This window comes from Bufo gargarizans, chromosome 1, assembly GCF_014858855.1.
Source record: "Bufo gargarizans isolate SCDJY-AF-19 chromosome 1, ASM1485885v1, whole genome shotgun sequence".
Taxonomy (NCBI): domain Eukaryota; kingdom Metazoa; phylum Chordata; class Amphibia; order Anura; family Bufonidae; genus Bufo; species Bufo gargarizans.
In genome coordinates, this window is record NC_058080.1 from 244,789,954 (window position 1) to 244,807,726 (window position 17,773).

Genomic DNA, 17,773 nt, shown 5'->3' on the forward strand with positions numbered 1-17,773 from the left:
TTCCCAACTTACCCTGTCGAAGGCTTTTTCTGCATCCGTGGTAAGGAGGATTAGAGGCCTTTTAAACTTTTTGCAAAGTAAATAGCATTTAGCACCTTAGCAGTGTTATCTCTGCCCTCCCTACCACGGATGAAGCCCACTTGGTCGGTTTTTATTAAATTTGGGAGGAAAGAGGACAGGAGATTGGCGAGTATTTTGGCTAATAACTTCAAATCTAAATTCAATAGGGAAATTGGGCGATGATTAGAGCAATCGGAACTGTCTTTCCCCTCCTTCGGAATCAGTGTGATATGTGCTCTAGTCATATCTATGGATAATGGGACACCAGACAGGGAGCTATTAAATATGGAGAGGGGATATGGTCCTATTATATTCTGGAAAGTGCGGTAATATAAGGCCGGGTAACCATCAGGTCCAGGACTTTTTCCGTTAGGAAGTTGTTTAATTGCCGACAGAAGTTCCTTCATCTTAAAGGGGGTCTGTAGAGTTTGAGCTTGGGCATCCGACAGAGCCGGTAGGGCAAGGGAATTTAGGAAGGAGGTTATTGATTCCTTGGGTAGATGAAGAGAGGGGGTATCAGCTTTCTTTTCCTCATATTTTATGTTATATAGGGAGTGGTAAAACTTTTGGAATTGTTTGGCTATCTCTGATGTGGAATATACTTCTTCCCTCCCGGAAACTCTGATTTTGTGAATATAATTATTAGATTTCCTTTGTTTAATCCTCTGCATCATGAACTTAGAAGCCTTATCTCCATGCGCATAGTATTTGTATTGCGCATGGAGATAATACTTAGCAGAAGTTGCATTGAGCAAATTTTTTAAGGAGTTTCTCAATTCCGTGAGTTCCGTCAGGTGAGAGTCTAGTAAGGATCTTTTATGTACAGCTTCTAACCTGTGTATCTGGGTTAAAAGATCCTCTACTTTCTTCTTCCTTTCTTTTTTAATTCTTGACCTCATACTAATAAACTGACCTCTCATGTAGGCCTTATGGGTATCCCATAATATGTGAGGGGAAGTTTCAGGGAGGGAGTTAAAGGAAAAGAATTCCTCCAGAATTTTTTGAGTGTGGTTCCTATTCTCTTCTGTGGAAATCAGCTGTTCCTTAAGTCGCCACCTGAAGGCTTTAGGTTCTAATGAGGGGGCTTGAATTTTAATGAATATTGGTGCATGGTCGGATAAAAGTATATCACCTATATAGGCTTGGGAACATAAATGTAAATGTTCTTTTGACATAAATATATAGTCAAGCCTATGGTATGAATTGTGGGGGTGGGAGAAAAAGGTGTAGTCCTGCCCGGAGGGGTTACGAAGACGCCATATATCATAGAGAGCGTTTTGATGTAATTTGTTCCTCAAATGTCTAATTGCTCTTAATGATAGAGCAGATTTTTTAGAAGATGAGTCCAAAGAAGGGTTTATTGCCATATTCAGATCTCCTCCGAGCACCACTACCCCCTCCTTATATGATTCCAGAAGGTCAAGCGTTTCGCTCAGCCACGTAATTTGGTTAACATTTGGGGCGTAAACGTTTGCAAAGGTATAAACTTGATTTGCCACTTTACCCTTCAGTATTATATACCTGCCATCTACATCTTGGACATGTGAAATGTATATAAAAGGTAGACCCTTCTGGAACCCTATGCTCACACCTCTGGAAGCTGCTGAATTTGAACCACAATGGTACCAGTGTGGGAACATAGAACGGGATAGGTCGGGATATTTATTAAATTTAAAGTGAGTCTCCTGGAGCATCAAGACTGAGCATCCTTCTTTTTTAGCAAGGGAGAATAATTGACTACGTTTCGATGGGGCGTTAAACCCCTTAACGTTAAATGAAGCAATGCACATGTCAGCCATCTGGTAAAAGAATAGCTGAGTGTGTACCGCTGAAAGTTTTTAACAGAAGATGTGTGGGTGCAGTTTTTTTGTACTTAGCCATCCAGGGTGGAGCTACAGAGTTACGGAAGCGTCCTTCTTCATTTTGAGGATACAAGATAGTCTTCCTATGATACCTGTCATATAACCAACAATAAAATAAAAACAACAGTGAGAACAGTATGAGATATTGTTCAAGTATGTAAAACATTAATATTAGAGTGATACTACTCCAATAGTGTGGTAGGGGGGAAATTGTGCACATATATAATGTGACAAATAGCCGTACCCTCGAAATAATTTTCTACTAGGCACTTAGTAGAGAAACATAGAACGCTAAACTGTATAATATAGCTCAAAGGTTAGTAATGATAATAAAGTATTATGCCCCAAAATAGGTAGGTGCATTTCTTAAGCATTATAGAAGAGAAAAAGACTACTCAATGTAAACTTGTTGAACATGTAACGGATCCCAGGATCAAGCTTTGAATCCTTCAAGAATCATGAAGTTGGAAGGCGTCTTGGAGTTGAGTGTCTTTCTCTTCTGGTTCTTTGGGGTTTGCCCGGACGAGGGGTCCCCCAAGGATCAGCTGATAGAAGATCTGGAAGTGGGTTATTACTCTGGATGTAGTCCCAGTTCTCAATGGGTAGTTGGTCAATTTGTAGAATATCGTATGCTTTGGGCAAATCGGTGAAGGAAGAGATGGAAATGCGCTGCCCTTTGTACAAAAACAACAGCCCAAAGGGGAATAGCCACTTATAGAGAACTTTTTTGCTGCAAAGCCAATCCGTAAGTGGTTTCAATGCCCTCCTCTTTTTCAATGTGGATTGGGCTAAATCTTGGAATATGGTGATTGGGCTGTCATCCTTGCTTTGTTAAGGATCGCGTCTTTAACTGGATAATGCAGAAATTTGCAAATAACGTCTCTTGGAGGTTCTGCGGGCTGAGGCTTAGGACGTAAGGCTCTATGAGCCCTCTCAATGATGATTTCATGAGGGGAGTCCGGGCCGAGCAGTTGCAGGCAAATATTCATAACAGCTTCTGGTATCTCAGCAGGGCTCACAGATTCAGGTATGCCCCTGAAGCGCAGATTATTGCGTCTACTCCTATTTTCTTGGTCTTCAAGGAGCGTGTAAAGAGAGTTCATGTGTGCCTGATGCAGGGTTAGTATGGAAGAGACAGCACTCTGGTGTGTCACAATAGCAGATTGATTGTCCTCCAGTGTCTCAAACCTCCTCCCAATGTGGCGCATGTCCTCTTTTATCGAGAAGAGGTCTCACCTGAGCGGCTCCATGGCTTCTAGTAAGGCATCTTTTAGGAATGCTCTGGAGATGGGCAGGGAATCGGCCCCAGGGGAGACCTCCCTTACCTTCTCTGCTGCTGCTGTATGTTTCTGAGCGCTCCTTGCAGCTTTCGGCGTTCCAGGCGCCATCTTGATTTCTTTAGCCACATGCATCTGGGCGGCTTTTTTTATGAATTTCTCCATAGATTCGCCACTTGTTGGAGCTTTAGCGATTCCTTGGGCTTCAGTGGGTCTAGGGCCACCTATCTTGACCATTCTGGGATTTAAGTGCCGCTAGATTAAGGCTGTGAGGGATACGATTGTAGCAGAGCTGAACGGCAGCATGAAGTGAAGGCTCCGCCCCCCCAAAAAGCTGTATTTCTGTCCTAAATGTGACAGTCACTTATGCTTGTCTAATACCAGATGTGCAGCATATTAGAGGGTTTTTTCACTCTAACCTAAAAGCTGTATTTCTGTCCTAAATGTGACAGCCACTTATGCAAGTGTAATCCTAGATGTGCAGTATATGAGAGGCTTTTTTACCCCAGTATGCCATGTCTTATCCCAGATGTGCAGTATATTAGAGGGTTTTTTCACCCTAACCAAAAAGCTGTATTTATGGCCTAAATGTGACAGTCACTTATGCGAGTGTAATCCCAGATGTGCAGTATATGAGAGGCTTTTTTACCCCAGTATGCCATGTCTTATCCCAGATGTGCAATATATTAGAGGGGTTTTTCACCCCAGTAACCAAAAAGCCGTATTTATGGCCTAAATGTGACAGTCACTTATGCAAGTGTAATCCCAGATGTGCAATATATTAGAGGCTTTTTTCACCCCAGTATGCCAAAGCCGTATTTATGGCCTAAATGTGAAAGTCACTTATGCATGTGTAATCCCAGATGTGCAGTATATTAGAGTTTTTTTTTTACCCTAACCAAAAGCTGTATTTCTGTCCTAAATGTGACAGCCACTTATGCAAGTGTAATCCTAGATGTGCAGTATATGAGAGGCTTTTTTACCCCAGTATGCCATGTCTTATCCCAGATGTGCAGTATATTAGAGGGTTTTTTCACCCTAACCAAAAAGCTGTATTTATGGCCTAAATGTGACAGTCACTTATGCGAGTGTAATCCCAGATGTGCAGTATATGAGAGGCTTTTTTACCCCAGTATGCCATGTCTTATCCCAGATGTGCAATATATTAGAGGGGTTTTTCACCCCAGTAACCAAAAAGCCATATTTATGGCCTAAATGTGACAGTCACTTATGCAAGTGTAATCCCAGATGTGCAATATATTAGAGGCTTTTTGCACCCCAGTAAACAAAAAGATGGATTTCTGGCCTAAATGTGACAGTCACTTATGCTTGTCTAATACCAGATGTGCAGTATATTAGAGGGTTTTTTCACCCTAACCAAAAAGCTGTATTTCTGTCCTAAATGTGACAGTCACTTATGCATATGTAATCCCAGATGTGCAGTATATCAAAGGCTTTTTTCACCCCAGTAACCAAAAAGCCGTATTTATGGCCAAAATGTGACAGGCACTTATGCATGTGTAATCCCAGATGTGCAGTATATTAGTGTTTTTTTCACCTAACTAAAAAGCTGGATTTCTGTCCTAAATGTGACAGTCACTTATGCACGTGTAATCCCAGATATGCAGTATATTAGAGGGTTTTTTACTCCAGTATGCCAAAGCCGTATTTATGGCCTAAATGTGAAAGTCACTTATGCATGTGTAATCCCAGATGTGCAGTATATTAGAGGGTTTTTTCACCCTAACCAAAAAGCTGTATTTCTGTCCTAAATGTGACAGTCACGTATGCATATGTAATCCCAGATGTGCAGTATATCAGAGGCTTTTTTCACCCCAGTAACCAAAAAGCTGTATTTATGGCCAAAATGTGACAGGCACTTATGCATGTGCAATCCCAAATGTGCAGTATATCAGTGCTTTTTTCACCTAACTAAAAAGCTGGATTTCTGTCCTAAATGTGACAGTCACTTATGCATGTGTAATCCCAGATGTGCAGTATATTAGAGGGTTTTTTACTCCAGTATTCCAAAGCCGTATTTTTGGCCTAAATGTGACAGTCACTTATGCATGTATAATCCTAGATGTGCAGTATATCAGAGGCTTTTTTACCCCAGTAACCAAAAAGCCGTATTTACGGCCTAAACGTGACAGGCACTTATGCACGTGTAATCCCAGATGTGCAGTATATTAGAGGTTTTTTTCACCCTAACCAAGAAGCTGTATTTCTGTCCTAAATGTGACAGTCACTTATGCACGTGTAATCCCAGATTTGCAGTATATTAGAGGGTTTTTTACTCCAGTATGCCAAAGCCGTATTTCTGTCCTAAATGTGACAGTCACTTATGCATGTGTAATCCCAGATGTGCAATATATTAGAGGGTTTTTTCACCACAGTATGCCAAAGCTGTATTTCTGGACTTGCAGATAGCCTATGCTGGTGCACTATCGTTGCATAAAATGGCTGCCGATCATGTATTGATATTGACTAACTGAAGAAAAAAAAGTTCATTTTCAGCAGTAGTTGGCTGAGGGCAGGCTTAAAAAAATTGTGCACTGCACCCACAAAACCCTTTTTCTGTAGATCGCTGAGTACATAAACCAGTTCTTGATAAGATTTCTCCCTGATCTCTCCCTCACAGCAGCTGTAGCTTCTTCCTACACTAATCCGAGCAGAGTGACGGGCGGCACTACGTGACTCCAGCTTAAATAGAGGCTAGGTCGTATGCTGCAGTTGGCCAATCACAGCCATGCCAATAGTAGGCATGGCTGTGATGGCCTTTTGGGGCAGGTAGTATGACGCTTGTTGATTGGCTGCTTTGCAGCATTTCAAAAAGCGCCATAAAAATCGCCGAACACCGAACCCAAACTTTTAAGTAAATGTTCGGGTTCGGGTTTGGGTGCTGAAAACCCTAAAGTTCGGTACGAACCCGAACTTTACAGTTCGGGTTCGCTCAACTCTAGTCATAATCATTCAAATCAACAAATAAATAAAAAATATTAGGTGTGGAAGGGCAAAATAATAATTCCTTAGCCAATAATGATAATTAAAAATGATCTAACAAATGACTAGAGAAATTAAATATTTTCTAAGTTTTAGTTTTATGTGCTTTGCGCTGTTACACTGTTGTTTATCGCCTCATACACACAGCTTTTATTTTTTAATGTTTTTTTTTCCCCATTAAACCAGTTTAATAGCTGTTGCACCCTACTTTATCTCCATTTTTTTATCCTCGTCATTTAGGGTTGAGCGAAGCAAAGTATCCAAAGTGACTTTGATCCGAATTTCAGGGAAAATTAGATTCTCTCGTGGTAACAAATCAATTTTCCCTGAAATGGTGGTTTAAAAAAGTTATACTTACCTCATATATTTGACCACGAAGAGGTTGCCATGGTCATCTTGATTGAAGAGATTTTGTGCGGGATCTTCAGTCAAGATGGCCATGGCGGCCTCTTCGGACTCAAATGGATAAGGTGAGTATTATATGTTTTTTTTTTTTTTACTGACTAACCTCTCAGAGCGGTTCAATTACTGGGGCGGCCGTCATTGCGCCCGCTACTTACACAGAAATGAGCTTCATGACGAAGCAATAGTAAACTTTACTTATTACAACTCATCATTTCTGCATTTGTTAGTGGGATTCGACTGAATTCCATGGAGGGGAGCTGCAGAAATGCTACCAGTTTAACCACTTCAGCCCCGCTAGGTGAAACCCCCTTCATGACCAGGCCACTTTTTACACTTCGGCACTACACTCCTTTCACCGTTTATCGCTCGGTCATGCAACTTACCACCCAAATGAATTTTACCTCCTTTTCTTCTCACTAATGGAGCTTTCATTTGGTGGTATTTTATTGCTGCTGACATTTTTACTTTTTTTGTTATTAATCAAAATGTAACGATTTTTTTGCAAAAAAATGACATTTTTCACTTTCAGCTGTGAAATTTTGCAAAAAAAACCACATCCATATATAAATTTTTCGCTAAATTTATAGTTCTACATGTCTTTGATAAAAAAAAAATGTTTGGGCAAAAAAAAAATAGTTTGGGTAAAAGTTATAGCATTTACAAACTATGGTACAAAAATGTGAATTTCCGCTTTTTGAAACGGCTCTGACTTTCTGAGCACCTGTCATGTTTCCTGAGGTTCTACAATGCCCAAACAGTATAACTACCCCACAAATGACCCCATTTCGGAAAGTAGACACCCTAAGGTATTCGCTGATGGGCATAGTGAGTTCATAGAACTTTTTATTTTTTGTCACAAGTTAGCGGAAAATGATGATGATTTTTATTTTTTATTTTTTTCTTACAAAGTCTCATATTCCACTAACTTGCGACAAAAAATAAAAAATTCTAGGAACTCACCATGCCCCTCACAGAATACCTTGGGGTGTCTTCTTTCCAAAATGGGGTCACTTGTGGGGTAGTTATACTGCCCTGGCAATTTAGGGGCCCAAATGTGTGAGAAGTACTTTGCAATCAAAATGTGTAAAAAATGACCGGTGAAATCCAAAAGGTGCACTTTGGAATATGCGCCCCTTTGCCCACCTTGGCAGCAAAAAAGTGTGACACATCTGGTATCGCCGTACTCAGGAGAAGTTGGGGAATGTGTTTTGGGGTGTCATTTTACATATACCCATGCTGGGTGAGAAAAATATCTTGGTCAAATGCCAACTTTGTATAAAAAAATGGGAAAAGTTGTCTTTTGCCAAGATATTTCTCTCACCCAGCATGGGTATATGTAAAATGACACCCCAAAACACATTCCCCAACTCCTCCTGAGTACGGCGATACCAGATGTGTGACACTTTTTTGATGCCAAGGTGGGCAAAGGGGCACATATTCCAAAGTGCACCTTTCGGATTTCACCGGTCATTTTTTACAGATTTTGATTGCAAAGTACTTCTCACACATATGGGCCCCTAAATTGCCAGGGCAGTATAACTACGCCACAAGTGACCCCATTTTGGAAAGAAGACACCCCAAGGTATTCCGTGAGGGGCATGGCGAGTTCCTAGAATTTTTTATTTTTTGTCACAAGTTAGCGGAAAATGATGATTTTTTTTTTTTTCTCTTTTTTCCTTACAAAGTCTCATATTTCACTAACTTGCGACAAAAAATAAAAAATTCTAGGAACTCGCCATGCCCCTCACGGAATACCTTGGGGTGTCTTCTTTCCAAAATGGGGTCACTTGTGGCGTAGTTATACTGCCCTGGCAATTTAGGGGCCCATATGTGTGAGAAGTACTTTGCAATCAAAATCTGTAAAAAAATGACCGGTGAAATCCGAAAGGTGCACTTTGGAATATGTGCCCCTTTGCCCACCTTGGCATCAAAAAAGTGTCACACATCTGGTATCGCCGTACTCAGGAGAAGTTGGGGAATGTGTTTTGGGGTGTCATTTTACATATACCCATGCTGGGTGAGAGAAATATCTTGGCAAAGGACAACTTTTCCCATTTTTTTATACAAAGTTGGCATTTGACCAAGATATTTTTCTCACCCAGCATGGGTATATGTAAAATGACACCCCAAAACACATTGCCCAACTTCTCCTGAGTACGGCGATACCAGATGTGTCACACTTTTTTGCTGCCAAGGTGGGCAAAGGGGCACATATTCCAAAGTGCACCTTTCGGATTTTGCAGGGCATTTTTTACACATTTTGATTGCAAAGTTCTTCTCACACATTTGGGCCCCTAAATTGCCAGGGCAGTATAACTACGCCACAAGTGACCCCATTTTGGAAAGAAGACACCCCAAGGTATTCCGTGAGGGGCATGGTGAGTTCCTAGAATTTTTAATTTTTTGTCGCAAGTTAGTGGAATATGAGACTTTGTAAGGAAAAAAAGAAAAAAAAAGAAAAATCATCATTTTCCGCTAAATTGTGACAAAAAATAAAAAATTCTAGGAACTCGCCGTGCCCCCCACGGAATACCTTGGGGTGTCTTCTTTCCAAAATGGGGTCACTTGTGGCGTAGTTATACTGCCCTGGCAATTTAGGGGCCCAAATGTGTAAGAAGTACCTTGCAATCAAAATGTGTAAAAAATGGCCTGCGAAATCCGAAAGGTGCCCCTTTGCCCACCTTGGCTGCAAAAAAGTGTCACACATGTGGTATCGCCGTACTCAGGAGAAGTTGGGCAATGTGTTTTGGGGTGTCATTTTACATATACCCATGCTGGGTGAGAAAAATATCTTGGTCAAATGCCAACTTTGTATAAAAAAATGGGAAAAGTTGTCCTTTGCCAAGATATTTCTCTCACCCAGCATGGGTATATGTAAAATGACACCCCAAAACACATTGCCCAACTTCTCCTGAGTCCGGCGATACCAGATGTGTGACCCTTTTTTGCAGCCTAGATGCGCAAAGGGGCCCAAATTCCTTTTAGGAGGGCATTTTTAGACATTTGGATCCCAGACTTCTTCTCATGCTTTAGGGCCCCTAAAAAGCCAGGGCAGTATAAATACCCCACATGTGACCCCACTTTGGAAAGAAGACACCCCAAGGTATTCAATGAGGGGCATGGCGAGTTCCTCGAATTTTTTTTTTTTTTGCATAAGTTAGCGGATATTGATTTTTTTGGTTTATTTCTCACAAAGTCTAACTTTCCGCTAACTTAGGACAAAAATTTCAATCTTTCATGGACTCAATATGCCCCTCACGGAATATCTTGGGGTGTCTTCTTTCCGAAATGGGGTCACATGTGGGGTATTTATACTGCCCTGGCTTTTTAGGGGCCCTAAAGCGTGAGAAGAAGTCTGGAATATAAATGTCTAAAAATGTTTACGCATTTGGATTCCGTGAGGGGTATGGTGCGTCCATGTGAGATTTTATTTTTTGACACAAGTTAGTGGAATATGAGACTTAGTAAGAAAAAACAAAAACAAACAAAAAATTTCCGCTAACTTGGGCCAAAAAAAAAAGGCTGAATTGGAGCCTTACCAGGGGGGGGAGTGATCAATGACAGGGGGTGATCAATGACAGGGGGGTGATCACCCATATAGACTCCCTGATCACCCCCCTGTCATTGATCACCCCCCCTGTAAGGCTCCATTCAGACATCCGCATGATTTTTTACGGATCCATGGATACATGGATCGGATCCACAAAATGCATGCGGACGTCTGAATGGAGCCTTACAGGGGGGTTATCAATGACAGGGGGTGATCAGGGTAATCAGGGTGATCACCCCCCTGTCACTGATCACCCCCCCTGTAAGGCTCCATTCAGACATCCGCATGATTTTTTACGGATCCATGGATACATGGATCGGATCCACAAAACGCATGCGGACGTCTGAATGGAGCCTTACAGGGGGGTTATCAATGACAGGGGGTGATCAGGGTAATCAGGGTGATCACCCCCCTGTCACTGACCACCCCCCCTGTAAGGCTCCATTCAGACATCCGCATGATTTTTTACGGATCCATGGATACATGGATCGGATCCACAAAATGCATGCGGACGTCTGAATGGAGCCTTACAGGGGGGTTATCAATGACAGGGGGTGATCAGGGTAATCAGGGTGATCACCCCCCTGTCACTGATCACCCCCCCTGTAAGGCTCCATTCAGACATCCGCATGATTTTTTACGGATCCATGGATACATGGATCGGATCCACAAAACGCATGCGGACGTCTGAATGGAGCCTTACAGGGGGGTTATCAATGACAGGGGGTGATCAGGGTAATCAGGGTGATCACCCCCCTGTCACTGACCACCCCCCCTGTAAGGCTCCATTCAGACATCCGCATGATTTTTTACGGATCCATGGATACATGGATCGGATCCACAAAATGCATGCGGACGTCTGAATGGAGCCTTACAGGGGGGTTATCAATGACAGGGGGTGATCAGGGTAATCAGGGTGATCACCCCCCTGTCACTGATCACCCCCCCTGTAAGGCTCCATTCAGACATCCGCATGATTTTTTACGGATCCATGGATACATGGATCGTATCCACAAAACGCATGCGGACGTCTGAATGGAGCCTTACAGGGGGGTTATCAATGACAGGGGGTGATCAGGGTAATCAGGGTGATCACCCCCCTGTCACTGATCACCCCCCCTGTAAGGCTCCATTCAGACATCCGCATGATTTTTTACGGATCCATGGATACATGGATCGGATCCACAAAATGCATGCGGACGTCTGAATGGAGCCTTACAGGGGGGTTATCAATGACAGGGGGTGATCAGGGTAATCAGGGTGATCACCCCCCTGTCACTGATCACCCCCCCTGTAAGGCTCCATTCAGACATCCGCATGATTTTTTACGGATCCATGGATACATGGATCGGATCCACAAAATGCATGCGGACGTCTGAATGGAGCCTTACAGGGGGGTTATCAATGACAGGGGGTGATCAGGGAGTGTATATGGGTGATCACCCGCCTGTCATTGATCACCCCCTGTAAGGCTCCATTCAGACGTCCGCATGTGTTTTGCGGATCCGATCCATGTATCCATGGATCCGTAAAAATCATGCGGACGTCTGAATGGTGCCTTACACGGGGGTGATCAATGACGGGGGTGATCAATGACAGGGGGTGATCAGGGAGTGTATATGGGTGATCACCCGCCTGTCATTGATCACCCCCCTGTAAGGCTCCATTCAGACGTCCGCATGATTTTTACGGATCCATGGATACATGGATCGGATCCGTAAAAATCATGCGGACGTCTGAACGGAGCCTGACAGGGGGGTGATCAATGACAGGGCGGTGATCAATGACAGGGGGGTGATCAGGGAGTTTATATGGGGTGATCATGGGTGATCAGGGGTTTATAAGGGGTTAATAAGTGACGGGGGGGGGGGGTGGGGGGGTGTAGTGTAGTGTAGTGTGGTGTTTGGTGCGACTGTACTGACCTACCTGAGTCCTCTGGTGGTCGATCCTAACAAAAGGGACCACCAGAGGACCAGGTAGGAGGTATATTAGACGCTGTTATGAAAACAGCGTCTAATATACCTGGTAGGGGTTAAAAAATTCGGATCTCCAGCCTGCCAGCGAGCGATCGCCGCTGGCAGGCTGGAGATCCACTCGCTTACCTTCCGTTCCTGTGAGCGCGCGCGCCTGTGTGCGCGCGTTCACAGGAAATCCCGGCCCTCGCGAGATGACGCGTATATGCGTCGTCGTGCGCAGGGCTGCCACCTCCGGACCGCACATCTGCGTTAGGCGGTCCGGAGGTGGTTAAGGCCACTAACACGTGTTGTCTGGAGTTGTGTCTAAGAATGAAAAAACCCCTCTGGTAAGCCTCTGTGCTGGTTTCACACAGGGTAGCATGTGGCAGGCGCAGAAATATGAAGTGCCTTTTGTGCTGTGGCATTAGAAGAATTTTGATATCTCTGTCCTTTTAGTCTATTACTCTGTAATTCCTATAGCGCCATTCTATAAAAATAGTAGGTTTAAAGAGCACACCAAATGCTTGAAATAACTTCTCTATTAACTTCAACTTTTCTTCATATATAACAATGCCGTTCATAAAATGGCTGTATTCATAAGATGGTGGTTCTACTGTTCAATCTTATCATTTAACAAAAATGGTGGATATTTTTCTCTCTTCGGTATCTGTACTCTCACTATAAGTTATTTAAGCACTTTATGATCTCTCTGAGAGGTATATCTGAGGTCTTACTAATAGTTCTACTTGCTTAACTTGGTTTGCAGTTTGTAGTATGCAGTTAGCAGTAACTATTTGCAGATTGGTTGAGTATGATCTGGTATGGTTGTATGCATTTTGGATTGCAATATGGAATTTGTATGGAATTTGCAATTGGTCACAATTTGGTGGAACTGTAAGTAAACACACATATAACTGGTTCAGTATACAGTTCTAATCACAATACTAACAATAGGAACATTATATAAGTGTTTAAAATACCCATTTTGGCCTCTCTGCTTCCATAAAACACAGATCTTAGTGGAGTAAATGTCAGTTCAGCTCCTCTCCTCTAGTGTAATCATTCTAGCAGCTCCTGCTAGGGCAATTTCCCACACAGACTGTGTGTGAGGCTGGCTGTGATTGGTCAAGACTCCTGCCCAGCAATAACAGTTTAACTCTATGCTTTCTGTTGTTTCTGCTGTGTCATTGATCTTACCTTACATTATATAATGAATCTTAAAGGCATATTATCTTTTATGCTTCTGTGAACACAAATTTATAACAGTTATATGACATCCAAACATGAAGTCCCTGTAAATAACTCTGCTTTTGTCTTTAACACAGCAAAATCGCAGGGATTCGATCGGTTGCCATGGCAGCCTGGACGCTGCTGAAGTGATCCAGGCCTGCCATGGCTTTCTCCATACTGAGCTATGCACGAGACATAGCGCAGAATGGAGTGTGTAAAAATCCTATTCACCATTATAGATCTCTATTATGGTGAATAGGAGAGGGGATCAAAAGATCCAAAAAAATTAAGTTAAATAAAGTTTAAAAAAACACCACTTTATTAAAAGTTTGAATCACCACCCTTTTCCAATTTTACATATAAAACGACATAAACAATAAAAAAAAAAAAACATATTGGGTATCGCCGCGTCCGAAAATGTCTGAACTATTAAAATATTTTGAAAAAATTCTCTTGCGGTGAACGCACTAACTGAAAAAAAATATGAAAAACTCGCGATTTGCCATTTTTTGTCATTGTCCCCAAAAACTTGAATAATGGTGATCAAAACGTTGTATGTACTACAAAAATTGCATCAATGAAAAGTAAGTAGTAAAACAAAAAGAAAATGTTCAAGTTTGGTATCGCCGCATTTGAATTGAGCCGCAGAATAAGAATGTCAGGTCATTTTTAGTGCATAGTGAACGCTGTGATGTCAAAACCCCCAAAACCTTGGTGGGATTTTTTATTTTTTTCCTTTTTTCTAAAACAAAACATGGTAAATTAAATGGTGGCAATAAAAAAATGCATCTTGTCCCGCAAAAAAATAAGCCCTCATATAGCTATGTGAACGGAAAAATAAAAATGTTATGGCTTTTGGAACATGAAGAGGACAAATGAAAAATGAAAATAGGCCTGGTCTTTAAGGGGTTAACCTATCCCTGCAAAATACAGACACATACCCATATGAAACAAGGTGACATGTTGGGAAATACATAAATTATGAAAAGGGAACTAAGAGCGCAGTGTAAACCAATTACAACCCACCCAAAGCAGCACTAAATAAGGAAACACTGAGCAAGTACTGTACATATCCTACAAATACAATAAATAGAGGTAAATACCAACCATGCCCTAACGCTTCTTCAGAGACTGCAAAATGGCATTAGAGCTATCACATTGCAGTACATACAGTGGAAATAAAATGTATTTATACTTCTATTTAGAAGCTTGTTATTTTATTGGGTTACAGTTATTTACCTATACTTACCAAAATGTCTAATTCTGTAAACAATCTTTTAATACTTGTAATGGAATTTAATGGATAATTAATAGTGACAAGCACAATACGGAAGATAATGTCTAACTATTTGCTTCTATTTCTTACACAGCCTTGAGAAATATAGTGGAGTGCTACTGGACAACACCAGCAGATTTACCTGCAAGGGGAAACCAGTTCATCACTTCATTGGTACCAGCACTTTTTCCGAATACACTGTAGTTGATGACATTGCTGTTGTTAAGATACACCAGGATGCACCGCTGGATAAGGTCTGTCTCTTTGGCTGTTCATTCTCCACCGGATATGGCTCTGCTGTGAATACTGCTAAGGCAAGTGCTAGATTTAGTTCTATTACTGTTCAGAGTAGCTAAATAGATAACAGCTAATTAAAAATTATTGGCTATGTGGTGAAGGGCTTTAAAACTAAAAATATGTGGTATTTATCTCAACTGATTCCTCACCACTGCCATTCCGAAACTACACAGGGCTTTACTGCTTTCTATCTGCAACTGACATCTCCAAACACAAGAAACACCTAGAAATGACCTCTCAGCTAATCATTGGCTGAGATCAGTCACTGCTGTGACCAATGATTGGCTGAGAGGGTGGAAAAAGAGAGCGGCAGGAACCAGGACCGTTGAAACACAGTGGTGGGAGATCGGTGGAGGTGAACATCTATTCTTTCATGTTTTTAGGCCTCTCTGACCCAGCTGCCAGCCAACTAATTTTATTAAGCTGGAACACCTGTTCAACCACTTCCTTCACAGTACTATACAGTACAGACCAAAAGTTTGGCCACACCTTCTCATTCAAAGAGTTTTCTTTATTTTCATGACTATGAAAATTGTAGACTCACACTGAAGGCATCAAAACTATGAATTAACACATGTGGAATTATATACATAACAAAAAAGTGTGAAACAACTGAAAATATGTCATAGTCTAGGTTCTTCAAAGTAGCCACCTTTTGCTTTGATTACTGCTTTGCACACTCTTTGCATTCTCTTGATGAGCTTCAAGAAGTAGTCACCTGAAATGGTTTTCACTTCACATGTGTGCCCTGTCAGGTTTAATAAGTGTGATTTCTTGCCTTATAAATGGGGTTGGGACCATCAGTTGCGTTGTGGATAAGTCAGGTGGATACACAGCTGATAGTCCTACTGAATAGACTAACAGCTAAGTAAAGAAAAACGAGTGGCCATCATTACTTTAAGAAATGAAGGTCAGTCAGTCTGAAAAATTGGGAAAACTTTGAAAGTGTCCCCAAGTGGAGTCACGAAAACCATCAAGCGCTACAAAGAAACTGGCTCACATGCGGACCGCCCCAGGAAAGGAAGACCAAGAGTTACCTCTGCTGCGGAGGATAAGTTCATCCGAGTCACCAGCCTCAGAAATCGCAGGTTAACAGCAACTCAGATTAGAGGCCAGGTCAATGCCACACAGAGTTCCAGCAGCAGACACATCTCTAGAACAACTGTTAAGAGGAGACTGTGTGAATCAAGCCTTCATGGTAGAATATCTGCTAGGAAACCACTGCTAAGGACAGGCAACAAGCAGAAGAGACTTGTTTGGGCTAAAGAACACAAGAATGGACATTAGATCAGTGGAAATCTTTGGTTCCAACCACCGTGTCTTTGTGCAACGCAGAAAAGGTGAACAGATGGACTCTACATGCCTGGTTCCCATCGTGAAGCATGGAGGAGGAGGTGTGATGGTGTGGGGGTGCTTTGCTGGTGACACTGTTGTTGTTTTTTTTTCAAAATTGAAGACATACTGAACCAGCATGGCTACCAGTATCTTGCAGTGGCATGCTATTCAATCCGGTTTGTGTTTAGTTGGACCATCATTTATTTTTCAACAGAACAATGACCCCAAACACACCTCCAGGCTGTGTAAGAGCTATTTGACCATGAAGAGTGATGGGGTGCTGCGCCAGATGACCTGGCCTCCACAGTCAACGGACCTGAACCCAATCGAGATGGTTTGGGGTTAGCGGGACCGCAGAGTTTTTTTTCTCAAAAGTGGTCAATCTACAACCCATACAGGCTCCACATCTATAACATCCACTCATGCCCAACATTTTGTGTACCGATATTTTAGTTGATTGTTTCTTTTTAATTGATGGAGCTATCTTCAATCCCAAATTCACTGCTTTTTTGTAACTAATTTGTGGAGTTGTTGGGATAGTAGGGCCTATTTGTTTATCTTTTTGTAAGTAGTGCCAGTGCCTTTTTATTATTTGCTGTACTTTACGATGTTGGACACTATAGGGTAAAATTATTCTAAGTACTTCTTCTTCCATAGTTTGTCCACTGATTTTTCTGTTTTTGTCCACTGAGGTACTGTTTTTCTAAAAATTGTTCTTGCATTTTTAATGCCTCCTCCTCAAATTTCTTATTTCTCGTACAATTACGTTTAATTCGTCTAAATTGACCGTATGGAATGTTCAGTAACCATCTTGGCAAATGACAGCTGTTATAGAATATGAATCCAATTTTTTGCTACATCTTTATGGAAAGTATTACATATTAAGCTTTCTCCCTCTATAATTACATTTAAGTCCAAAAACTCAATGCCTCCATTATATAAATTTAAGGAGAATCATATATTCCTATCATTTCTATTTATATCTTCAAAAAAATGGTTAAGCGACTCAGCATTTTTCTTCCAAATAAAAATAACATCATCTATGTACCTGTACCACAGCACCAGGTCCGTCCCCAGCTTGAGAATAATGCAATTAGACTCCCATTGAGCCATAAATAAATTGGCCTAACTGGGGGCAAACCTGGTGCCTATGGTGGTACCGCGATGCTGCACATAATAATTGGATTTGAAATAAAAATAGTTGTGCGATAATATGAACCTCATTTTTAATCGTCCTTCTTTTGTCAGATGGTCCCTCATTGCTTCAATACCCTGTCCGTGATCAATTATAGTATATAGAGATTGGACGTCCAGAGTCCCTATTGTCCATCCCAAATCAAATTTTAATTCCTCCAGAATTTTAATAATTTAAGTTGTGTCTCTAATATACATAGAAAGAATTATCTATGGGGCCAGGTATGTCAGACAGGCCCACTAAATCCCAAAGTTATGTAGCATGAATACTGATCCCGTAGGACAGAGGGATAAAACTTAACATTTAATTTTTGGTCAATCTAAAATTA

The 17,773-nt window shown here is 41.6% G+C and overlaps 1 protein-coding gene across 2 annotated transcripts in view; it reads left to right on the plus strand.

Annotated features, from left to right (window-relative positions):
- Positions 1-17,773, plus strand: part of LOC122924634 (alcohol dehydrogenase 1-like) — a 159,113-nt gene that overhangs the window by 50,807 nt on the left and 90,533 nt on the right. For both annotated transcript variants that reach the window (XM_044275925.1, XM_044275934.1), the window contains exon 5: positions 14,713-14,932. In XM_044275925.1, the coding sequence (XP_044131860.1) occupies positions 14,713-14,932 (220 nt within the window). The remainder of the gene's footprint in view (positions 1-14,712; positions 14,933-17,773) is intronic.